We start from the raw sequence: 26,297 nt of genomic DNA, 5'->3' as shown, positions 1-26,297 counted from the left end.
ACATAAATAGAATCTCATTCATTTAAGAGATGTATATGTATACGTATATACAGACATGGCATCCTGTTTTTGAGTGTCTCTGTGTCTCTCTCTCTATATATATGTAGTATTTTCTACGGATGCCAATTCTTATGCTAGGCATATCACAAATTTGTGTAAAATCTGTGCCTGCCTTCATTGTCCAAAAATAAACATTTACTGAGTGTAGAATTTCCAGGGGTTCTCTTGTGGATACAACAGCCACACTCACACTCACATTAGGTGGCAGAGGCCCTTTGCACCAGTGATATGCTTGAACCAAGGGCCCCTGGATTGAACACCATTAGGTAGATGCTACCCAGTGCCCCATCTCATGAGCTCAACAGGGCTAGTAATGTCAGCTTTCACTTTGGAAGACCGAGTCGGGCAGATGACTTGAGGTCAGGAGGTCGAGACCAGCCTAGCCAACATAGTGAAACTCTGTCTCTACTAAAAATAGAAAAATTAGCCAGGCATGGTGGCACATATCTGTAGTCCCAGCTACTTGGGAGGCTGAGGCGTGAGAATCACTCGAACCCAGGAGGCAGAGGTGGCAGTGAGCCAAGATCATGCCACTGAACTCCAGCCTGGGTGACAGAGTGATAGAGGTCTCAAAAAAAAGAAAAAAGAAAAAGGAGATGTCAGTCAACCTTCTATTTCTTCTATTTTATCAAGTTCTTGTACCGGCCTGCCCTTTCCAAAAGATACCCTCCTTGGTAAATATTCATTAGTTTTGGATTTTTTAAAATTTATGTATCCAATTTATCTTTTTCATTTCATTAAGGTCAAATAAATATTTGTCCTGGGTTTCCAGGCCCAACTAATATGTAAGAAAGAACACAGACTCTGGAGCCAAATGACTTGGCTCTAACATTTACTGGCTCTGTGATCTTGAACAACTTACTTAGGTTCCATGTGCCTCAATTTCTCCATCTGTTAAATAAAGTGATTATGAAAATTTAATGAGATAATCCAAATAAATGCTTAGTACAATGTATGGAACACAGCAAGTTCTCAGAGGCTAGCCATCACATCATTATGGTCCAAAGGAGAAACAGACCACCTTGTAAGATGGGGAAGGGAGTTCCCCCCAAAACTCCTCCCCACCCCCTGCCAGGGGGCCAAACACAAACTTGATCCTGTTGAATTTCTTCAACTCCAGGGCTTCCATGCCCTTTACACTCTTACAGACAACTCAAAATGAAAATGTGTTCTCAGCAGTTAATGTGTTTTCCATCTATAGCCACTTTCTTTTGTCCTATCATTCAACTCATGAATATTTTTCCCTAAGTACTATGGCAAAGCACTGGTTAGTGTTTGAGGGTATAGAGGGGGAAAGGTATGGCTCTTGCCCTCCAGAACCTTCGCATCTAACTGGGACAACGGGATTAGAAAGTCACATAACTCGCTGGTGATCCAAATACATGCGTTAGATTTAGACCAAGCGTTCATCTGGTGCTTGATTTAGTGAGCCATAACCAAGGGAAGGGTCAGGAAAATAATTCTCTTTAGAATCACTCCATTATGTGGAACATGAGAAGCTTGTTAGTATACTAACTAAAACCAATCATACTTTCTCTCGCCCTCTCAGTCACAATCTCAATCTCTCTCTCCTTTCCATTCTCTTAAAGATATGGCCAAGGGTAGTAAAGACTCTGGCCCCAAACTTCAGACGTTTTCTTTTTCTTTTTTTTTTTTTTTTTTTTTTTTTAAAGAGATGAGGTCTTGTTCTGTCACCCAGGCTGGAGTGCAGTGGCAATCATAGCTCACTGCAGCCTTGAACTTCTGGACTCAAGTGATCCTCCTACCCCAGCCTCCTGAATAGCTGCGACTACAGGTATAAGCCATTACACCCAGCTAACAGGCTCATATTTTGGCATGCCTAACTTACTTAGCAGATGGTGAAGGTAGAGACAGTGGTCTCTGCATTACAAGCTCATGTTGTATTCCTTCATAGGATGTTTGAAGGCTTGTCTGTTATTTCTAATTATTGCTTTAATGCTCATCTCCCTCCCATCTGTAAGTTCAATGAGACGCAGGACGGTGTGCTTTGTTCATGTCATACAGTTACTCCCCAATACAGACTTTGTGTGACATTTTTACCATAATTCTAGGTTTCTCTTAGGTTCCACGGTGTCTGGTTGCTATAATTTAAGTATATTACTGTGGTATAAAATGTCAGGTAGGGGAGAGAAGCCCTCAGAGTCTGCCTTGGATTTTGTGGACAAACATCCAGGGACAGAAAACACTAGGAGGCTCCATTCAAACTGGAACACTGCCCTGCCACATTTACTGATTGCTCTGTAGCCTCAAGAAATTCATAGCACTTTAGGGCAGGGGAACAACAGTGTGGCGTTTATTGAAATCTACATCTGGTAGCAATTTGTTCAACAACCAGCTTTTCCTCCATCGTTCTCCTCAGTCAAATAATCCACAGGGGCCCATAATACCCTGCAACTGCTCATTTGTGCAAGGCCTGTATTGTGTCGTTTATGTTCCTAATTACAGATTTGGATTTATCAACAAGTTTCAGCGTGGCAAGTTTTTAGACTGTGGAAAAGACTAGAGGCACATGTCCTGAAGCAGAGATGCTGTCACTGAGCATGGCCATCTGGGCTGAGGGATGAAACTTCGGGGGCTCCAACTCCCACACTGGGTAAGCAGAAGCAGCCAGAGCATTCCCCTTCCCCTCCCCAAGAGGTGTGGCCTCAGGATGGTATGGAAGAGCCTGGAAGAAGGAAAAGCCTAGAATGGGGCTTCTGTGTAGCATGGAGAAAGGAGGAGGCACTGTGCTCCAATCTCTCTTTGGAGGAGGTGGTGAGGGAGACTGTGCAGCTAGTTTGCTCAAAGTCTCAATGAATAAACACTTCTTTTCTGGTATCTGTGGTTAGGTGAGAAGATGTGGGTAAATCCATAAAGCAGAGTGAATCAAGCTTGGGGAAAAACCTGGGGGCTGGAATTTCATGACTTGCACTAAACTCCTTAGTAATGAATTGCTGATAGAAAAGCAACATTGTTTGGAAAGGACAGGAACAGGCATAGGAATAGAATTAAGAGGAGACTGAACTTACAATGGACTTCGATCATGTTTGCCCAACACCCATCCACCTGCATCCGTTCTTTTTTTTGAGGGGGACTGTCCCCCATCTCTCCAACCATGTAGTTCTGAGAGAGGCTGCCAATCACTATGACCTGCCCCTGGTCCAACCTGGCCAATCATGGCAGTCCTTCCCTGTCTACTGTCAGCTGTCCAGAGATGAGATGTGACCTTGGCCTGGTCAATCACAGTCCCTATTTGGGATTTTCTTTTTGAAGCCACTAGGGAAGATTTCTTAAAGAATGAGATTTGGAACTGCCTGCGTCCATGTTTCTTGCTACATGGGGAAAAAAAGAACTTGTTGATAGTGAGAGAATAAAGCCAACAAAGGAGAGAGATGATCAAGACAAAGATAGTCTTGATATTAAATCCCGCTATCTAGAGTCCCTGAGGCCCAGCTTTCACGACCTGGTTTCATTAAGCAATAAATTACTCTTTTATGCTAAAAAGAGTTCAAGCTTTCAGTTTTTATCATTTGCAACCAGGGTATGGATGGCTACAAAAGGTTTTTCACTGAAAATAATTGTTATGATGATCAATTGAGTAAATACAAGTAAATGCCCTCTGAAAAAGACAAGGTGCCACCCAGATATGAATTCAACCTGGTCAGGCTTGTAGTCTGTGCTTACATATCATGACCTATCATGTGCCTCATCCTTTTAAAGGCTCATTTATGACATTTTAACATTGTCATTGGATGTGTATTTTGTCATAGTAGGTATCAATGCAAGAAAAACCTTCTTAGTGCTGAAAATAAACCAGATACAAGAAAGTATTTTGAATGTTGACACCAAGTTTCCTCTATGGACTAAATTAAGGAGTCTCCTCCCTTTTATAACTCATTTACACAAGATTACAGTCTTACAAAGAAAGAGACCTTTGGCATACTTAATTCAGGGTGCAGACAAGGAAGACGATTGAAACCATGAAATCTGGATGTTAAAGACTTATTCTATCATTATCACAGAATGGTAGGTTGGGAGGGATATAGAAACCTTTAATCCAATTTAATCAGGCTTTCTGATGCAGGTGTGATCTAAACATTTTTTTTTTTTTTTTAAAGCATCCTAGATAATTCTGACGGGCAGCCAAGGTTCAGAACCACTGTTCTAACCTAGCCAATACTTTTATTTAGCAAATGAGGATGCCGACGGCCAGAGGCACGGGACTCTGACCAGGTCAAACATCTGGGATGAGAACAAGGGTTGCTGGGCTCCATCATACTTTTCAAGTGAATAACTAGGTCATCCTACTGTGCTTTCTTTTCACAGGGGCTATACAAGTGTAACGTATGAAAAATTTTGGTGTTGAAGTGGAGAAATAAACTGTCAGAAAATCAGGATCAAATAAGTAATATACATAAGATGTTTAACTTCATTGGTGATCAGGAAAATGCAAAGTAAAAGCTTAATGTGATACTGTTATACACTTAACAGGTTGGCAAAAAATAGTAAAAATATGACAGTACCAAGAGTCTGGCAAGGATGTGGGACCACAGAAACTACCATATACTACTGGTAATCATGTAAGTCAGCGAACTGCTTTGGAAAACAGTCCTAATTTAATAAAGCTGAGGAAGTACATTTTCTTTTTAATTCGTAAGTTCAGGGTTATACGTGCAGGCTTATTACATAGTTAAACCTGTGACATAGGGGTATGTTGGAGATTTCATCGCCCTGATCCTCTCCCCTCTTCTAACTTCCATCCTCCACCACACCTTACTGTATGTTGCTCCCCTCTGTGTGTCCATGAGTTCTCATCATTCAGCTCCCACTTATAAGTGATAACATATGGTATTAGGTTTTGTGTTCCTGCATCAGTTTGCTTAGGATAAAGGCCTCCAGCTCCATCCATGATCTCACTCTTTTTTATGGCTGCATAGTATTCCATGGCATATATGTACTAATTTTCTTTATCCAGTCTACCATTGATGGGCATTTAAGTTGATCCTATGTCTTTGCTATTGTGAACAGTGCTTCAGTGAACATCTGTGTGCATGTCTTTATGGTAGAATGATTTATATTCCTTTGGGTATATATCCAGTAATGGGACTGCTGGGTTAAATGGTATTTCTGGTTTTAGGTCTTTGAGGAATCTCCATACTGCTTTCTACAATGATTAACTAATTTACACTTCCACCAATAGTGTATAAGCATTCCTTTTTCTCCACAACCTTGCCAGCATCTGTTTTTCGACTTTTTCATAACAGGCATTCTGACTGGTGTGAGATGTATCTCATTGTGGTTTTGATTTGTATTTCTCTAGTGACTAGTGATGGTGAGCTTTTTAACACATGCTTTTTGGCCACCTGTATATCTTCTTCTGAAAAGTGTGTGTCCATGTCCTTTGCTAACTTTTTAATGGGGTTGTTTTTACCTTGTAAATTTGTCTAAGTCCCTTGTAGATGCTGGATATTAGACCTCTGTCAGATGCATAGTTTGAGAAAACCTTCTCCCATTCTGTATATTATCTATTTACTCTGATAATTTCTTTTGCTGTGCAGAAGCTCTTTAGTTTAATTAGATCCCATTTGTCAGTTTTTGCTTTTGTTGTGATTGCTTTCGGCATCATCATGAAATTTTTGAGTGTTCCTATGTCCAGAATGGTAATGGCTAGGATGCCTGGATGTCTTCCAGGGCTTTTTTTTTTTCTCTTTTTCTTCCAGGGTGTTAATAATTTTGAATTTTACATTTAGGTCCGTGATCCAGAAGAGGCATATTTTCTATGACCCAACAATTCTAGTATGAGGTAAATAACTTACAGTACACAATCTCAAGGAGGGCGATATCACCGCCAAAGGAGAAAAAATTGGTCTTTGGCAGGCAAAAGAAATCTTTTGTCAGATAGGGCTGTGCTTTGGAGAACCCCAGTGATAGTATTTAGTGGCTCTCCAAGGCACAGTCCTACCTGCCAAAACCCTATTCTTTAGTATTAAATTCTAAAATGTTGGTATTAAATTGTCTCCCTAGAAGAAGTGATAATGAAAAAAGGTTGAGAAACACTGACCCAGAGAAATGCTACACATGAACCCCAGGAGATATATACCAGAATGCTCCAACCAGCATGCTTTATTATAATCTGAAACTAGTAATGCTATAAAAGTCCAGCTACAGTAGAGGAGAAATTTCAGTATATCCAGTTGTGAAAGACTATATAGCAATGAAAATCAACAAACTTTATCTGCACACCACATTGGTAACCTTTACAATATTGAGCAAAAGAAGACACGAAAGGACCTATATATTATAACATAATTCCGTCTGAAAAAATTCAAAGTCAGACAAATAGAATTATATTGTTTAGGAACCCATATACCAGACTGAAGTTATACAGAAGAAGTTTACTGCTTCTAGTTACTTCTAGGGTTGTGGTCAGGAAGCAAAATATGAGATGGGTGAAGGGCATTATGGTATTTTTTTGACCTGGGTGTTTAAATCACACTTGTTCTCTATTTAAAACATTTTAAGCTTTTTTTTCTGCAAATGTTACAACTCATTTGGAAATATTAAAATATAAAAGAAAAAAGCAGGGAGGAAATTTTCTTGATTTTTGTCATTTTAATTTTTCTACAGCACTATTTGGCTCAAGTTATTCCTCTACTCACAAGTAATAATACAAACCTCCTTGGCCAGGTGCGGTGACTCAGGACTGTAATCCCAATACTTTGGAAGGCTGAGGCAGATGGATTGTTTGAGCCCAGGAGTTCAAGACCAGCCTAGGCAACATGCAAAACCCTGTCTCTACTAAAAATACAAAAAATTAACCAGACATGGTGGCGTATGCCTGTGGCCCCAGCTACTCAGGTGGATGAGGTAGGAGGATCACTTGAGCTTGGAAATTTGAGGCTACATTGAGCCAAGATTGTGCCACTGCAGTCCAGCCTGGGCGACAAGGTGAGACCCTGTCTCAAAAAACAACAACGGAGAAAAGGAAACCACCTGAAACGTGCATGGTGCTTTCATTTATAGAATCTCATTTGCCTCTCAGCTCTAGTAGTAAGGAGTAAGCCAGAACCGGTTTTTCAAGGGAGATAATGGCTTAAGTTAGAAAGACTAGTATGAGTACCAGGTGGATCCCCTAGGGAAGTAAGAAAGGCTTTGCTGAACAAAAGATCAGCAGAGCAGGCTGGCGGTAGGAGCATGCCCAACACAGAAGTGTGTAGGGTGGCACAGAGGGAGTACACGGAGACACATGGACAAGAGGCTATGTTTAGCTGTCCTTTTGAGGAGTCAATTTCAAAACAGGCAAGAATGTTCTAAGTCATGATTTAATCAAGCATTTGCCACTGTTTCACACTGAAATTTCTGCACAGATTTTTTTGGGAAGATAATACATATTCTTATACTCTGACTGAAATCAAATAGTTGTTTTTCCTTTTGTTGTACAACCAAGGTCTGAAGTGGTACAATCTTAGCTCACCACAGCCTCGAACTCCTGGGCTCTTGCCATCCTCCCACCTCAGTCTCCCAAGTAGGTGTGTGCCACCAAACCTGGCTGATTTTTGTTTTTTTGTGGAGATGGAGTCTCACTGTGTTGCCCAGCTGGTCTTCAACTTCTAGTCTCACACACTCCTCCCACCTCAGACCCTCAAAGTGCCGGGATTACAGGCATGAGCCACCACACCAGGCCCTAAAATACTTTTTTTTTTTTTTTTTTTTGAGACAGAATCTTGCTCTGTTGCCCAGGCTGGAGTGCAGTGGTCTGATCTCTGCTCACTGCACTCTCCGCCTCCTGGGTTCAAGCAATTCCTCTACCTCAGCCTCCCAAGTAGCTGAGACTACAGGCATATGCCATCGTGGCTAATTTTTGGATTTTTAGTAGAGATGGGATTTCAACATATTGGCCAGATTGGTCTCGAACTCCTGACCTTCTGATCTGCTCACCTCAGCCTCCAAAAGTGCTAGGATTACAGGCATGAGCCACCGCACTGGGCCCTAAAATACTCCCCCCCCCCCCGCCCCGAGATAGAGTCTCACTCTCTTGCCCAGGTTGGAGTGCAGTGGTACCATCTGCACTCACTGCAAGCTCTGCCTCCTGGGTTCAGACAATTCTTCTGCCTCAGCCTCCCGAGTAGCTGGGACTACAGGCACATACCACCACATCTGGCTAATTTTTGTATTTTCAGTAGAGATGGGATTTCACCATATTGGCTAGGCTGGTCTCTAACTCCTGACCTTCTGATGAGTCCACCTCAGCCTCCCAAAGTGCTGGGATTATAGGCATAAGCCACCGTGCCCAGCTTAAAATACTTTTTTAAATAGGTTATTCTACAATAAAACCACCTGTTGCCAATCACTTTGACACTCTAATAATATCCATTTAATACATATTACAATTTAAATGGCTGATTGTTTGAAGTTTAAGACATTTAGATTCAACAGCCTATGATATATATATACAGAAACATTTTTATGAAAAAAATCTCGTTTTCCATTTGGTTCGTTTGTATTCAGTTTACAGTAACTAACGTTTGTACACACGTACACACACACACACACACACACACACACACAAATTGGGCTGGGTGCAGTGGCTCATGCCTGTAATTCCAGCACTTTGGGAGGTCGAGGTGGGTGGACAACCTCAGGTCAGGAGTTCAAGACCAGCCTGACCAACATGGTGAAACCTGTATCTATTAAAAATATAAAAATAAGCCGGGTGTGGTGATGGCCGCCTGTAGTCCCAGCTACTCAGGAGGCTGAGGCAGAAGAATTGCTTGAACCTGGGAGGCAGAGGTTGCAGTGAGCCAAGATCGCACCATTGCACTCCAGCCTGGGCAACAGAGTGAGTCTCTCTCTTAAAATAATTAAAATAAAATCAAATTAAAAAAAAAAAAAAACAAAGGAGAAAGGGGAAGGGGGAAACAAAATACAGATAAACCAATATTTGGGCAGAGAAACTTTTATGGTTACCTATAAAAGGTTGTTTCAAACTGGTACTTTAACACCTAATTCAGGCCAGGGGTGGTGACTCACACATGTAATCCCAGCACTTTGGGAGGCCAAGGCAGGCAGATCATAAGGTCAAGAGATCAAGACCATCCTGGCCAACATGGTGAAATCTCATCTCTACTAATAAACACAAAAATTAGCTGGGCATGGTGGCAGGCGCCTATAGTCCCAGAGCTACCTGGGAAGCTGAGGCAGGACAATCACTTGAACCTGGGAGGCGGAGGGTGCAGTGAGCTGGGATCGTGCCACTGCACTCCAGCCTGGCAACAGAGCAAGACTCCATCTCAAAAAAAAAAAAAAAAAAAAAAGTGTTGGGCAAAATTAAGTATGGCCTCTTTCAAAGAGGATTAAGGTAGGATAAACCACAAATGCTTTAGACCTAGCAGCAAATTAAAACAAAACAAAAATATTCCACAGTATTTACCTATTTGTAATTAAAACCTCATTAATTTTGTACTCCAACAGTAAGATATAAATATTTCTAGTTGAACACTGAATGTTTTTCACCACACAGCTGAATAAATGCAAATGGGGGCCAGGCTTGGTGGCTCTATGACCATAATCCCAGCACTTTGGGAGGCCAAGGCAGGTGGATCACCTGAGGTCAGCAGTTCAAGACCAGCCTAACCAGCACAGTGAAACCCCATCTCTACTAAAAATACAAAAATTAGCTGAGTATGGTGGCAGATGCCTGTAAACCCAGCTACTTAGGAGGCTGAGGCAGGAGAATCGCTTGAACCTAAGAAGCAGAGGTTGCAGTGAGCTGAGACTGCGCCATTGCACTCCAGCCTGTTTGACAAGAGTAAAACTCTGTCTCAAAAAAAATAGGGAGCAACTCTTAATTTCCCTTTACAACTTAGGGAAGAGCAAAAGACAGGAGGAAAGAAATTACCTGTTACCTGCTCTTTTCCCAATGTAAGTAGGATTGGAGTCACAAGTTCATCTGTGGGAACCTCATTCCTACAGATTTTATTATAAGCCAGTTTAAGGGTAAGAAAGTATAGTAATGCTGGCTGACCAGGCCCCAGGATGGTACAGTGAAATAAACCACGCTATCTGAGAAGCAGCTGCAAGGAAACAAGACAAAATGCAAAAACGCTTTTGGAAATGGTTCAACATGTGAATAGAGATACGCTCTGTAAAGCAGAATGCCTCTGCATCACCCTATGCACATCTTCTCTGCTCCAGCCTTATGAAGTATACCGTAAACCTCAAGATGTAGATAAATCCTGAGCACAGCTTGAGTATTAACAACCTCACCCATAAAAAGGGGTAACAGCCACCTCATAGGATTGTTACGGGCATCAAAAGGGCAGGTACTAAAGTGCCCTAGAAATTATAGATAATGTAATTAACATTAGTTGCTATACCTGTCTCGGTACTTTTCATCAGAGATCCTGGATGCAGTCATGCCACAGGTCCTTCTGGAATGCCTTGTTCTTTCCTGCACTTGAAGCTCAACCTTCCAGGCCCAACTCAAAGCCTAACTCTTGTCTTGAGTTCTTTCTAGCACCTGATGCTCCTGAAACGCTAAAGACCTTACTGAACTATGTGCACACCCACTGCCCTGCAGTCCTAATTACTTTTCTGTCCTACCTCCCCAACAAGACTATGTCAGCCTCCTAAAAGTCTGGCTTGTACCTCTTTGATTTCCACCCCACCATGAACTCAGCAAAGGGTTAAGTATCTGTTGACAGATAGAAATCATGATAAAACATCCACAATGTTTAATTTTAAAAAACACACACCTTAGGATATTTCACATTCCCTTCCCTCCCTGCTCCCCCACAGCTGAGAAGCAAGATGGATCAAGACTAAGAGCTGAGAACCAAAAATCAATTTTACACTCTCAAAATATGGAAACTCCCCAAATTCAACACATAGCAGCTGTTACGTTTGCAAGCGAGAAGGTCAGCTGTCAAAATATAGCCCCTAGAATAGCGGTTCCAGGGCAAACTGCAAGAACACCTCCCAGGGAAGCCTCCACTACTGATGCGAAGTGAAGTCAGGCTCAGCAGTGCCACAGGCCAGAGATTCTCCACTTCCTGATCCCCAAGAATTCCTTTAGTTTTCACTTTCTCTCACACAGATTAGATCTTGAACTGCCCCCCCGCAGCCCTGCAAAATACACTAATTTACCTTATTTTTTTAATAATTCAAAGGGATTCATAACTGCCAATCAGAGCTTCTGACCGGGTCAGGATAACAGTATGCCATTCCATTCTGAGAGAACAGAATTTAGTGTAAAAACAAACAAACAAAAAGCTTCAATTTTTTCTTTTTTCTTTTTTTTTTTTATTAAAGACAGAGTCTCCCTCTGTCTCCCAGGCTGGAGTGCAGAGGCACAATCTTGGCTCACTGCAACCTCCGTCTCCCAGGTTCAAGTGATCTTCCCACCTCAGCCTCCCAAGTAGCTGGGACTACAGGTACGAGCCACCACAACTGGCTAAAATCTTGACAGTTTAGTCAGTCAGTATAATCTTTTCAAGTCCTAAAGGTTTTATTCCTGTTTGACTTTTCCAAATATTGAAAATAGCCTTCATAATCCCATTTCTACTTCCTTAAAAGCCTCCAGCATTAGGGACCCTGGATGGAGGATGTGTGGGAACCACTGCTCAGGGCTGGCTAGCTCTCAGGGCTGCCTCCATCAGCCCCGGATGCCCAGGTGACACCCAGAGAAGACACTCACCTAGAAGAGGCCTGCCTGGAGCAGCAGGACCTCAGGGGCATGCTGCTCAATAGGGTAATTGTGTCTCCTCATTAAGAGAGGGGTGTGAGGGTGTCAAAGGAATTAAAAAGATATGCTCGAGTGTGTATCACTTGGTATGTATGACCAGTATAAAGTATTACTGGAAAAAACTCTAAGTGTAACATTACCAACTTGAGGAAAAAGCAAACAAGAGTTTAAAATCCTGTGAACTTCTGGGAAAAATTGGACATGTACTGGATTTTAGGTGATATTATGGAATTATTCTTTGTTGTTCTGTGATGATGATGATGGTGGTACTCTGTTTACATCAGAGAATGTCTGTTCTTAGCAGATCATGCTAAAATTTAGGGTGAGGTGTCACTGTATATAAAACTTGCTTTCAAATGGTTTAACAAAAGAGAAAACAAGTTTGTACGTGAAGTGTGGTAAGACGTGGGGGGCGGGGAGTGCATGCATGTGTACAGAGAGAGAAACCACGTGTGGCAAAATATTAATTGTTGGATCCAGGTGGGAGGTATGTGGGTATCCACTGTACATTACATTCAACTTTGATACATTTGGGAATTTTCAAGCTAAGAAATCTTGGCCGAAAAAAAATTGTGTGGTAAAGAGGGAAATTTAAAAAATTCAGACCCAGTTTGGGATTTAGATCCTCTAAACACCTGCTTAAGCTTACAAAACTAGACAGCAAAGCGCTCTCATCTTCCCCTAACCACTTTATCTGCAATGTCTTCCATGGATAGAGCCAGCTGTTGCTTTCTCTCTCCCTGCAGCAAGCACAGAAGGGAGGCATTTGGCTGGGAGGCCCCTTCCATCTCTCCCCGCAGCATTTACAGGCTACCTATAGTGTAGGAAAAGGTTAAAAGAGGTGCACAGGGACTAAAGCTTTGAAAACTGAGGCACAATAAAAATGTAAGAGATCCTTGTCATAATCTACAGAAAATGCATTCCTAAAAACAATTAACTAACATCCTATGACAGCCTGTCACAGACAGACATCCAATACTGCATGCAGAGAGAGCCAGAGAAAGGAGAGGAGGAGGAGAAAAAATACCTCAACTATGGGGCACTTTTTGGCTTGCTTTTTAAACATCTGTATTGATAGATAATTCACGCCCCATACAATTCCCCCATTTGAAGTATACAATTCAATGGTTTTAGTGAATTCACCACTGTGCAACCATCATCACTATCTAAGATTAGAACATCTCATCACCTTTAAAGGAAATGCTTATTTGTAAGTAGCTACTGATTTTCCCCTAATTCCCCATTCCCACCTGCTGCCAACCATTAATCTGCTTTCTGACTATATGGATTTTAAAACTCTGGACATGTCATATAAATGAGAGCTTACAATATGTGGCCTTTTGTGACTGGCTTCTTTCACTTAGCGTAACGTTTTCAATGTTCATACATACTACAGCATGTATAAGCACCTTATTATTGCTGAATAATACTCAAGTATTATTCCTGTAATATCTGACAAAAAAATTTATTCATCTATTCATCAGTTAATGAACATTTGCATTGTTTCCACTTTTTGACTACCATGTAAAATGGTGTTATGAACATTTGTGTACTTTATGTGTGTATGTGCACATTTTCATTTCTCTTGGCTATGTTTACACACACACACACACACACACACACACACACACACACACACAAAATTTTTGGTGTTGCTCCTTAAGGAACAGGGCTACCCTATCATCAAGGTGTCCAGAGTAGCTCTGGCTATCTAGGAGTACAATTCCTCAGTCTCATGGTAATTCTGTGCTTAGTTTTTCAAAAAAAAAAAAAAAAATTGCTAAGCTGTTTTCCAAAGTGGCTGCACAATTTGACACTCCCACTAGTAGGTAGGAGGCTTCTAATTTCTCTACATCTTCATAAACACTTGATGTTGTCATTTTGATTACAGCCATCTTACTGGGTATGAATGGCATCTCGCAGTAGTTTCAATTTGCATTTTGCCAATGGCTATTGATGTTGGGCACCTTACCATTTAATTATGGGACATCTGTATATCTTCTTTGGGGAAATGTTGTTTTAAATCTAATGCCCATTTTTAATTGAGTTCTACGTATTTATATTACTGAATTGTAAGAGTTCCCTATATATTTTGGGTTTTTGTTGTTGTTGTTTTTAGAGAGAGGTTCTCACTGTGTTGCCCAGGCTGGTCTCCAGCTCCTGGGCTCAAGCGATACACTCACCCCAGTCTCCCAAGCAGCTGGGATACCGGCGTATGCCACCACACCCAGCTTAGAGTTCCCTATATATTCTAGACACCAGACCCTTATCAGATATGATCTGCAAAATGATATTCTTTCATACTATGACCTGCTTTTTCCTGTTCTTATGTCCTTTGAAGCACAAAGTTTAAAATTTTAATGTAGTCCAATTTATTTTTTCTTTTGTAAGGTGTTTTCTTAACATGGTAATTGTGAGGAGTGGGAATTATTAATCACATCCTATAAAATGATGGAAATTTAGGTCAATGAAGTAAATAACCCAAGGTCTCACACGACTGCTGTACATGGTCCTGCCTGACACGGCCCACAGAGTGGAACACAGCAGTCTTGGCTATGTGTGGGAGCTGGGAATGAACTCAGACCTTCTGACCAGGCCAGGATTCAGGCTACTCATATACTTCTTGAGTATTCTAATATAATATGGCTGATTGTTAAAGAAACTCCCCTGATATTACACATTCAGCATTCCAAGGATGCTATTACTTAAAATAAGAGGGCTTTGAAACTCATCTTTGGAAGCTGTACTGAAGGAGAGCAAGTAGCACGTTTCATGAACATACCCAATTACGGCTAGGGTGGGTTTGAGTTTATGCAGTCAAAAGTGGCACCAAGTCTGGTCAAGAGTAAGTTATTAGGGTGAATTATACCATTTTAGATTTATATGTACAGTGTCACACACCAATCAATACAAAGTATGAGGAATGTTCTATCAAGGCTCAAAGTAGATGTACATCTTAAAATCTGCAAAAAGCTTCTAGCAATGGTAGTTAGATACGTTAAATACCAAAGAATATTTATAAAATGTGTAAAAGTAAGTACCTTGATATATTTTTAGATATTTTTACGTAAACATTAACTATCTTTTTCCTTTTTGGTTATACATGGTATATTTGAATCAATATCACTAAATTACAGTTGAAAAGCATTTCATTTTTTCTTCAAAGGAGACTTAAAAAAAAAGAATTGCACATGTGATTCAATCCTCTCATGTTAAGTGGGGAAGCATGCACAGAACACTGAAGGATTCACCCAAGGTCACTCATGAGAACTCTGGTAGAACCAGGACTACAATGTAAGAAGGACTGGATTCCCATGTTCTATTTCCTAACATTAGCTGCCTTTGCTTTGCTTTCAACATTTATGATTTCCCCCTTTCTTTCTCCCTTAGACTTCTCCAAGCAGATTATACCATCTAAGAGTCTTTTCTGAAGGGTGGAGAACTCTGCCAGACTTCATTGTCTATTCTCCAATTGCATCTTTCCCTGATACCAATTTATCCAAACATCTCAAATTCATGTAGAGAACAGTAAATAAAAGGGGCACATTTTATAAAGTGGGTTATAAGTGAGATAATGCCAAGCTTTATTTCAAAAACCAGGCTCTAGTTTCCAATCTAAGAAGTAAATGGCTTTCTGCCTGTTTCTGCCTTTCCTCCCTCACTCAGGACAGAGGGCCAAGGCTGTGTCTTGAGGGATTGCTTCATAAGGAAAAATCAAGGCAGGACACAGTCCCAGGATGGCCAGCATGGGTTGGAAGTGAGCTGGCAGAAGGCTCTGGGAAGAGGGAACTGGATTCATGAACAGGCTAGTTTAGTCCCCAGAGCAATTTCTCTCCATTGGAAACAGGTCTGAGTGCTGACACGGGGGTTTCCCACAGCTTCTACTGGCCTCCAAAGGCGTATTTGTCATCAGAGGCTCTTGATGAAGCTGTACATAAATATCTGACTGTTGTTAAATGCAAAACAAAACAAAACAAAATATTCCACAGGAACCAAATCAAAACCAGCTGTGTGGGGAGAGGCCAAAATCTCAGTTTAAGTGCAAAAGGCCCGGCAGAAACACTTGTTAATTGTGTTATTTACTTTACTGAATAGTAAATTGCTGTGCCAATGACATCATATCACATGACTGTAATGTTTTTCACATGACTTTTTGGCTATTAGAGAAATGGGCATTTTCTAGAATTCCGAGTTCTACAGTGAATGAATCACAATCTACATTTTAATTCATAATCAATTCATCAGCTCAGCCCTGTTCATTTCTGCTGGTCTGTTTATGATTGTATAGCCTATGTTATGGTTGTTGCTAAACTTTCTTTTTAGATGGTCATTCATTAATCCCCAAATCTGCAGAAAGGAAGTTCTGTTCAGCACAACCCTGACAAAATGCAAATTATATTAATGGTGCACTGTAATTGCAATCCTGAAATCCTAAATGCATGGTACAACATCAAATACTGATAATATGGTCAAGGCAAGGACGTAAAATAGCCTAAAATTAATCCTGGAATTATGGAATGCACAAACTTTCATGAATAGGAATAAAGTATTTCAGGGAAGTTGGGCAAAGGGAATGGGAACTTGAATTTCTCAAGGATATACCAATATAGCTTGGTATATCTCTCTTATAAATTAGTCTTTTATCTCTAGTTAGATTCATTTAGAAAATATTTTGGCATTTCTCATGGTATGATGCTGAACCCATAGTTGGAACAAATAAATACATGTGAACTGATACTTATTCTACTCACAGGATGAGAAATAACTCTAAGAAGGTAAGTCACAGCAAATTTTATGCAACATGGCTAAGGTGTTTGATTTAGACTGAGCCTTTCTTCAACAAACGCAGCATTTTTTTTTTTTTTAAATAAGAGATAGGGTTTTTCTCTGTTGCCCAGGCTGGAGTACAGTGGCATAACCATAGCTCACTGTCTGCCACAAACTCCTGGGCTCAAGTGATCCTCCTGCCACAGCCTTACAAGTAGCTGGTGTGCCACCATGCCTGGCTAATTTTTTATTTTTTTTTAAATAGAGACAGAGGCTCGCCATCTTGCCCAGGCTGGTCTTAAACTCCTGGACCCAAGCAATCCTCCCAACTCAGCCTCCCAAAGTGCTGGGATTACAGGTGTAAGCCACTGCACTCATCCCAAATGCAGCAATTTAAAAGATACTTGGTGAGAACCACAACAGCTCCATGACTTGGACACTCCATGGTTCATCAACTTGAAGGCCATTTCCTTGGGTTTCAAGTAAAATAAAGATCTAGGAGGACTAGGAAGTCAGGATCGATCTCCAAGTATCCAAATCCATTCTCAGTAAAGGTGTTGGAAGTAAAGGTCAGAACTTTACGCAAAATGCTCTAATTCACAAGGCAACATTTTAAGAGGGGAGAAAGTGGGGCCTTTCTTCCATGGAAACTCCTAATCTCCCATGAGCAGGATGTAACTATAATTTGGCAACCAAATGAGTCACAGACAAAGAATATGGGTATCTGTCCAAGTCCCCTTCTTTTTTATTTCAATAGTTTCTGGGGTACAGGTAATTTTTGGTTACATGGTTAAGTTCTTTAGTGGTGATTTCTTAGATTTTAGTCCACTTGTCATCCGGGCAGTGTACATGGCACCCAACATATAGTCTTTTATCCGTCACCCCCCCGCCAAGCTTCTCCCTCAAGTCCCCAAAGTCCATTACATCATTCTTATGCAAGGCCCCTTCATAAAATATAACATTAGCAAAGGCAAATGGCATTTCGTGGTATTTAAAATTTTTAATCTATACCTTGAGATAAAATTAATCTACCACACACATTTCTCATTAAAAAAAAAATTTCTTGCATCCTAGCTCTCCAGCTTCTCCTCACTGTGCTAAATGGAATAGGATAAATCTCTTTGTCTAGCTAAATCAATTTACCAGTGCTTTTCTTTTTCTCCAAGCTGCATCTCCCTCCCATCCTGAGTGCTAACCAGCCATTTTCACTCACTTATTCCATTACCTCAAAGTCATCACTACCTAAAACAAGCTCATTTTTGTAAGCCTGGGTCCCAGTCACCACTCTGCACCCTCGCATGTTGCCCTGTCCTCCAATAAGAACTTACTTGGTAATTTGCCTGCTAATCTCAACAGCAGTATGATTACACCAGTAACCTAGTTTAAAATCATTGCAGTCATTTTCAGATATATGATGGACAGGGGATGAGTGCAAAAAATTGGGCTGCATTAGTCAATCTCACTAAATCTAGATGATTCTATTTGGATATAGCTTCCAATTCATTACTAATTATATGTCCCTTTCTATGAATATAAAGGAATCTGCAGTCTCTAGTAGGCTCAGCTTTGCTGCATTTCTCCTTCATAAAGGGGCTATATTTGGCGAGACAGACCACAGGTGCACAGAATATGAAAATCTTTAATAGCATTGAAATGTTTTTTCTTTAAATAAAAAACCATTACATACCTTGCCACAACATGGATAAACCTTAAAAACATCATGCTAAATAAAAGATTCCAGACACAAATGATCATTTATGTGATATGTCCAGAATAGAAAAATTCATACAGACAGAAAGAAGATTAGTGGTTGTTAGGGGCTGGAAAGAGGAGAAAATAGGAAGTGGCCATTAAGTTCAGAGTTTGTTTTGAGCAGGGGTATAAAAATTTTCTCAACTGAGAGAGTGTTAATTTTAGTATATTCTGTGAATGTACTAAAAAATATTGAACTGCACACTTTAAAAGGTGTGTGTGTGTGTGTGTGTGTGTGTGTCTGTGTGTGTTTTGTCCCCACCCCCACCCCCGCTGTTGTCGCCAAGGCTGGAGTGCAATGGCGCAATCTCGGCTCACTACAGCCCCCTCCTCCCAGGTTCAAGAGATTCTCCTGCCTCAGCCTCCTCAGTAGCTGGGATTATAGGCACCTGGCACCACACCTGGCTCATTTTTGTATATTTAGTAGAGATGAGGTTTCACCATGTTGGCCAGGCTGGTCTTGAACTCCTGACCTCTGGTGATCTGCCGCCTCAGCCTCCCAAAGTGCTGGGATTATAGGCGTGAGCCACTGTGCCTGTACAAAATGATGTTTTATGGTATGTGAATTATAACTCAATAAAGCTGTTATTAAAAAAAAACATTGTTGACTTCATGTAACTGGCTCCAAGTACATCACACTACTCATGATTTTGAGTAATACTAAAGACTTGGTCTTAGAGGCCTTTATTCAGTCTAGAACGCCTTAGGCTTCTTGCCCTTCCTTTCTCTACTCTTCCTCCATCAAAATCCAACTTTTGTTTTTAAAAATAGTCTACTCATCCTTTGAAAACCAAATGAATATTTGTTCTCTTCCAGTGAAGCTTTTCTTGACATCCCTATTCCCCTAGGCAGAAGTAACTGCTCTCTCAGCACTTAATATACAGATGACTAAAACATTTTTATTGCATTCCAGCTCACTAAATAGTGAGCTTCTCAGCTTCGCACACTAGACTATGAGCCCATGAAGGTCAGTATCTCATTAACTTCTCTATTCAGTTATTGGCACAGGGCTTGGTATCATATTTTCAAAAGATGTTCAAAAAGAAAACTCAGGCTTGTGGATGAAACCATGCCCCCTTCTGCTCTACCATCTATTTAGTCACTACTGCTCTTAAACTTCCTCTTCTAAGTCTTCGAAAAAGCCATTAAAGTTTGACCAACTAAAATTTTAGATACATCAAGTTAAATCTAGACATCTGCCCACTATTCTAGCATCTGCTCTGTTTTAAAGAGCAAAAAATTGGGTCAATTTCAAGTTGAAATTCTTCTAGCTAACTAAACAGAAACGTGTAAATTACTTCTAGCTGGGTGGCAAAACTTCCTTAGCCATCTCATCAAATGATTGCATGTTTGCAAACATCTATGTTACTTCTTCCATACCATCGGGCAGTATAGCACTGCTTAAAAGACAATATGGCAGACAATAAACACAATGTTCTCAACCGCTGGGAACCCAATCACAGTTCAGGGGAAAAATATCTCAAAGTCTCTCAAAAAGCAGCAGAGATGCCATTCATCTCCTGAAATTTGAGATACACTCTCTGTGGCTCTAACTATTGGCCATGCAGTGACCCCGAGATCGCGCCACTCCAGCCTGGGCCACAACAGAGAAAAAACACACACACACACACACACACACACACACACACCCTTTTAAAGTGTGCAGTTCAATGGTTTTTAGTATATTCACAGAGTTGTGCAACTATTATCACTCTCTCAGTTTAGAAAATTTTCTACCCGCACCCAAAACAAACTCTGAATCTATTAAATGGTCACCCCCTATATCTGTTTTATGCCCAGGGGACACCAAAATAAGTTTTAAAAAGACTGCCTTAAGTTCTAAGTCCAGCACTAGAGAGGTACTAGCTTGCCTCCCTGGTGTACTTGAAAATCTCACAATCTGCTCAAAGCTCCCAGAGGTTTGACTTTGGTATTTCCACATGGTTTTCCTATACTCAGTGCTAGCCCCACCTCTCCAAACAGCAGGACTTTCATCACTGGCTGGTCCAGTATTGGGCCTGTTCATCTATTCATCAAAAGCTTGGGCCTCCCGCAATGGTGAGGATGTGCAACCTATGGAGGAGTTTATAGATGTATGCAACCATGCAATTATTTAACCAGATGGCTGGGGGAGTTTTGCTACTTAACTAGAAATAATTTACATGTTTCTCTTTAGTTGGTGAGAAGAATTGCAACTTGAATAGGACTAATGGCAAGTGCACTACCCTGGCAGCACGCAGGAAGTCAAGGTTTTCCTTATGTAGTTTGTGAAAACACTACATAAGCTACCTTTCTCCTCACAGCTTCTTCACCCAGGAAAAGATGTTGATTTACTCTCGTTCATCAATTCTGAGGAATTACACATTTTGCCAAGTGATCCAAATAGCTCTACCACCATAAACAGTATTCCTTCTTTCTAAGAACAGCGAACATTTAGCAAAACAAAATGATAGTTTCTTTTCTCTTATTATCCCCCCCCAAGCAGAGTCTTGCACCGTTACCCGGGCTGAAGTGCAGTGGCGCGATCTCGGCTTACTGCAACCTCCACCTCCTGGGTTCAAGCGATTGAACTGCCTCGGCCTCCCAAGGAGCTAGGATTATAGGCACCCACCACCACGCCCAGCTAAGTTTTTCTTTTTTCTTTCTTTTTTTCTTTTTTTTTTTTTTTTTTTTTTGCAGAGACAGTGTTTCACTACCACAAGGTCAGGAGTTTGAGGCCAGGCTGGTCTCAAACTCTTGATCTTGTGATCCACCCGCCTTGGCCTCCCAAAGTGCTGGGATTACAGGCGTGAGCCACTGTGCCCACCTGATAATTTATTTCTTAAATTCAACCTCAAAAAAAAAAAAAAAAATGATGTGATGACCCAGAAATTAAGATCTACAAAATATGCTAGCTGAGAAACAAAGCAAAGCTCTCTTGGGTTGTGTTTGGGGAAGCCATTTCACGGTGTGCTTCAGGGTCTAAGAACACTGATCAAATCATGAAAAACAAGCCAGGCATGTTCTTTCTGAAGAACATGGCCAGAGTCCAATACCTTCTTTCTAAGGTACATAGCTCAAGTCAAATGTTTTCACCAACTTACATTTTGATATATGGACAGACATTAAAGCCAACTCTCTCCAATGACCATACACATGCAGATCTTCAGTAAGGACAAGAGGTACCTGGAAATCTACAGCCTTTACTTCATCACAGTGATTCTGTGCATTAGGCACCAAATGGACAGCAACCTACACACATCAGTATCCAGCACTTCCTGGTTATTTGTTCTCTGGTAACTAGCATACTTATTTAGTAATATTTGTTTTAAGTTACGAAAATTAAAATTAATTGCTTTCTTCCTTTTCCATATGCTGAATATCGAATAGTTTTAAGCATGTCGGTCTTCACTAGTTAAAGTTTGTTTTGTTCTTACCTCGGCAGCTTGGGTCTCTTGATGCAGTAATGTAAGACCAGTCAAGTCTTCTAAGAATGAATGTGAAGAATTAAACACCTTGGCTAGGAAATTAAATCCTTCTCGTTCATAGTGATCAAGAACCTATAAAACATTTTAAACAAATATATTAAATGTAGAACATTTTATATTTTTAAAAAGGACGCTCCAGATTTAAAATGCAAATTAAAAGACTTTCAGTTCTAACAAGCTCTTGTCAAAAATACAACTAAAATGAGAATTAAATATGGGGATAATAATGCAATCCAGCTGACAAAAAACTAGGACAACTTAGTATTTATCAAATCATTTCCCTTCTTAGAATGACAGTAAGATTATTTTCCAGTTTGAGTACCAATTTTTTCTCAAAGTAAGTTTCATGCAAATCACTAAAAATTCTAGAAGGGTTAGGATTAGTTAGTGGCTCTAAAGTTCGCTAGTTAGAAAAGAACAGGTGAGAGAAAAGCCACAAAAATAAGTTTAAAAGGATAAATGGGAAGAGAGAGACAAAAGGATTTTGTCAAAAATGTGGCATAACAGCTAGTCAAATGTATGTTTTAAAAATAATTTTAAAATGGGAAAGTAAATTTCAATAGGTACTTCACAAAAGAGGATATCCAACGGGCCAATAAACATGAAAATGTGCTCAATGGCATGAGTGGTTCAGGGATATGAAAAGTGAGGCCGGCTGCGGTGGCTCAAGCCTGTAATCCCAGCACTTTAGGAGGCCGAGGCGGGTAGATCACGAGATCAGGAGATCAAGACCATCCTGGCCAACATGGTGAAACCCCGTCTCTACTAAAAATACAAAAATTAGCTGGGTGTGGTGGTGTGTACCTGTAATCCCAGCTACTCGGGAGGCTGAGGCAGGACAATCACTTCAACCCAGGAAGCGGAGGTTGCAGTGAGCTGAGATCTCGCCACTGCACTCCTGCCTGGGTGACAGAGAGAGACATCATCTCCAAAAACAACAACGAGATATGAAAAGTAAAACCACAATGAAACACTACTTTGTGCCTATCAAAAAGACTAAAATGAAAAAGAAAATACCAAGTGCTGACAAAGATGTGGAACAATCAGGACTCTCACGGAAGTGCAAAACTGTCACATTGGAAGTTAAATATATATATATATATATATATATATATATATATGCCCTATGATACAGCAATTATACTCTGTTTATATACACCCAACAAAAATGTGTATGTATGTGCACCAGAAGACACAAACAAAAGTTTCCATAACAGTGCTACTCATGATAGCCCAGAAATAGAAACACTGAGGTGACCAACAGTAGAATGAACAAATGGATTGTGGTATAGTCATGCAGTGGATATCAGTGAGAACAAACTAACTTCAAACACAATGTTACACAGAAGGTAGAAACAGTATGTACAATTACAATTATATAAAGTTAAAATGAAACAGGCAACATGAATCTGTGGTGTTAGAAGTAAAGATAGTGGCTATCCCTGGAGAGACTGTAAGGTGCACAAAAGACATTCCAAGGTGCTGGTAATTACTTAGTTATTTACCTAAGCATTGGTTACATAAGGTGTACTTTTTGAGAATTCATTAAGTTGAACGCTTAAGATTTGTGTGCTTTTTTGGATATGTTATCCTTCAATAAAAAGTCAAAAAATAAAAGGCCCGTACACTTTGGAAGAGAACAATATGAGAACAGTAAAGAGTTCTTAGAAACAAATAATGAGTATCACATTTAGGAATTCAGTGATCACGGGAACTGTGAACTGTAGAACGCTGAAGCAAAATGTCTCAGAAATTCAGAACTCACAAGAAATAAAGAGTTGAATGTTTTAAAAAGATAGCAGACACTAAAGACATTAAGAAATCAACAATGCATAAATGGACTGAAATGCTATCTGTAACACAAGAGATAGATAGAATTTTTCTCTTTTCAGAAGATGAAAATGCAGGCACCCTTTAATCCAGCAATTCTACTTCTAAGACTTCATACCAATAAAGTTGTATATGGGCACAAAGACTTATGTTGTAAGGATGCTCACTGAAACACTGTTTGGGCCAGGCTCGTGGCTCACACCTATAATCCGGCCGAGGCAGGAGGATTACTTAAGCTTAGGAGTTCAAGACCAAACTGGACAACAGAGTGAGACCTCATCACCACACACAACACAAAAAATCAGCCAGGTGAGGTGGAGTGCACCTGTAATTCCAGCTACTTGGGAAGCTAAAATGGGAGGATCACCTGAACCCAGGAAGTCGAGGCTGCAGTGAGTTATAATTAGGTCACTGCACTCCATCCTGGGTAATAATCTCGGGGAAAAAAAAAAATGACATATTTTGTACACTAAAAGAATGAGGCAGTTCTATAGTACTAATATAAATTGGTTTCCAAAACATAGAAATGTATTTAAAAAGCAGTATCCAGACTATGTATAGATAGTATTTGTGTTCAAATAAAGTGGAAGGAGGATACAGGAAGAGGAAGAAATGTATGGATGTACATACTTGTTTATGCATGTATCATCTATGGAAGAATACATCTCTGTCAGAATGCATACACACAAACTGGCATCAATCAAACAGTAGCCTCTGTAGATTCTTTTATACTACTTCAATTTTTAAAACCATGTGCATGTGTTATTTAATATTAAAATTAAATATGCAATATTTACTAAAATAAGGTTGTTTAATATTTAATAAAATTAGTTAATATTTATTAAAATTAAACAAATTATTTAATTGCCACCGATAATATACCATAATTTAACCAGCTCTCTGTTAAAGGGTAGTGCTTTCTAACTTTTGTTACTGCAAACAGTGTTGTGTTTTTTTTCCCCCCTCTCTTCTTTTTTTGAGACAGTCGCCCTCTGTCACCCAGGCTGGAGTGCAGTGGCACAATCACAGCTTCCTGCAGCTTCGACCCTCTGGTCAGGTGATCCTCCCAACCTGATCACCTTTATTTAATGTTAATAAACATTTATTAAAATGAAATATTTAATATTTCTAAAAGCCAAACATTTAACATTAAAATTAAACATTTTTAAATATTAGTATAAAAATATTAAAATCTTAATTTAGTTGGTTTTTGTTTTTGTTTAATGCTGAAATAGAATTCTAAAGCACTGATGAAGAGGTTGGCACTGGAAAGGAAGGGCAGCTCTCCCCCAGAGACAGGAATGAGGACGGAGGGATGAATGAAACCACAACAGCGAAAACTGAAGAGGGGTAGGGGGGACAGGAGAGCTCTAGAGTCTAGATAGGGCAGGCAGGAAGTCCTGTGTGACCTGAGAAGATCTGGGCTATGGGGCTTGAGAAGAGTAGAGACCTTGAGGCCTAGCTGTGCAGGGAGAGCTGTGCAGGGAATGGAAAAAGAGAAGCTGGCTGGCACATTTAAACAATGTGGAGCAATCTGATGCCTCTGCTCAGGACAGAAAATAAAAATTTTGGGAGAAAAGAAATTAAGAACTCATCTAACCTAAGGGGCTAGCAGAATAAGGATGAAAAGGTTAAGGTCAGAGAAATTGAGGGGCTGGTTAGCACCACTGAAGGGAGTTAGAATGGGTCCTGGCTGATAAGAAAAGACCTGCAGGCTCATGGGATCAGAGAGACTGCAAGTCCTGGAGAGCTAGGGAAGTGGAGGACCTTTATGCAAGTAGAGTCAAGCCCAGGCTGATTAGCCATGGGAAATTAATTTGACAACCTAATGCCTGGGGAAAAAAGGCATTTAATAAATAACTCAATTACTAATAACGAGATTCCTTATAAACCAGAACGTTATGTCAGGAAAAAAATGTGCATTGAAATATTTTTTTTTGAAATGGTAAGTACTATACCTTTAGTGATCACTTGAAAAAAAGTTGAAAGTTGTGGCAACCCTGCATTGAGTAAAGGAATTAATACTATTTTTCCAACAGCATGTGCTCACTTTACATCTGTGTCACATTTTGTTCATTCTCACAATATTTCAAACATTTTTTCACTATTATTTTATCTGTGGTGATCAGTGATCTCCAATGTTACTATTATAATTTTTTGGGGGCACCACAAACTGCACCTATATAAGATCGTGACCTTAGTAGATAAATGTTGGATGTGTTCTGACCAATTCACCAACTGGCCATTCCTCCATCTCTCTCTCTGTCCTCGGGCCTCCCTATTTCCTGAGACCCAACAGTATTGAAAGTAGGCCAATTACAATGGCCTCAAAGTGTTTAAGTGAAAGGAAGAGTCACACATCTCTCACTTTAAATCAAGAGCTAGAAATGGGCCAGACACATTGGCTCATGCCTGTAATCCCAGCACTTTGGAAGGCCAAGATGGGTGGATCACTTTAGGTCAGATGTTCAAGATCAGCCTGGACAACATAGTGAAACCCCATTTGTAGTAAAAATACAAAAATTAGCTGGGTGTGGTGGCAGACACCTGTAGTTCCAGCTACTTGAGAGGCTGAGGCAGGAGAATCGCTAAACCTGGAAAGCAGAGGTTGCAGTGAGCTGAGATTGCACCACTGCACTCCAGCCTGGGCAACAGAGTGAGACTCTGTCTCCAAAAAA

At 40.3% G+C, this 26,297-nt stretch overlaps 1 protein-coding gene across 7 annotated transcripts in view; it reads right to left on the bottom strand.

The window, feature by feature from the left end:
* Nucleotides 1-26,297, bottom strand: part of ATG7 (autophagy related 7) — a 261,895-nt gene that overhangs the window by 94,311 nt on the left and 141,287 nt on the right. For 6 of the 7 annotated variants that reach the window (XM_032262224.1, XM_032262222.1, XM_032262223.1 and 3 more), the window contains one exon: nucleotides 21,739-21,861. In XM_032262224.1, the coding sequence (XP_032118115.1) occupies nucleotides 21,739-21,861 (123 nt within the window). Of the gene's footprint in view, nucleotides 1-21,738; nucleotides 21,862-23,759; nucleotides 23,876-26,297 lie in introns of those variants that run through there. The other variant, XR_004264016.1, reaches the window with a different exon arrangement.

This window comes from Sapajus apella, unplaced genomic scaffold (genome assembly GCF_009761245.1).
Source record: "Sapajus apella isolate SASKATOON/1434 unplaced genomic scaffold, GSC_monkey_1.0 scaffold128, whole genome shotgun sequence".
Classification (NCBI taxonomy): domain Eukaryota; kingdom Metazoa; phylum Chordata; class Mammalia; order Primates; family Cebidae; genus Sapajus; species Sapajus apella.
This window is presented reverse-complemented; position numbering and strand designations above follow the sequence as displayed.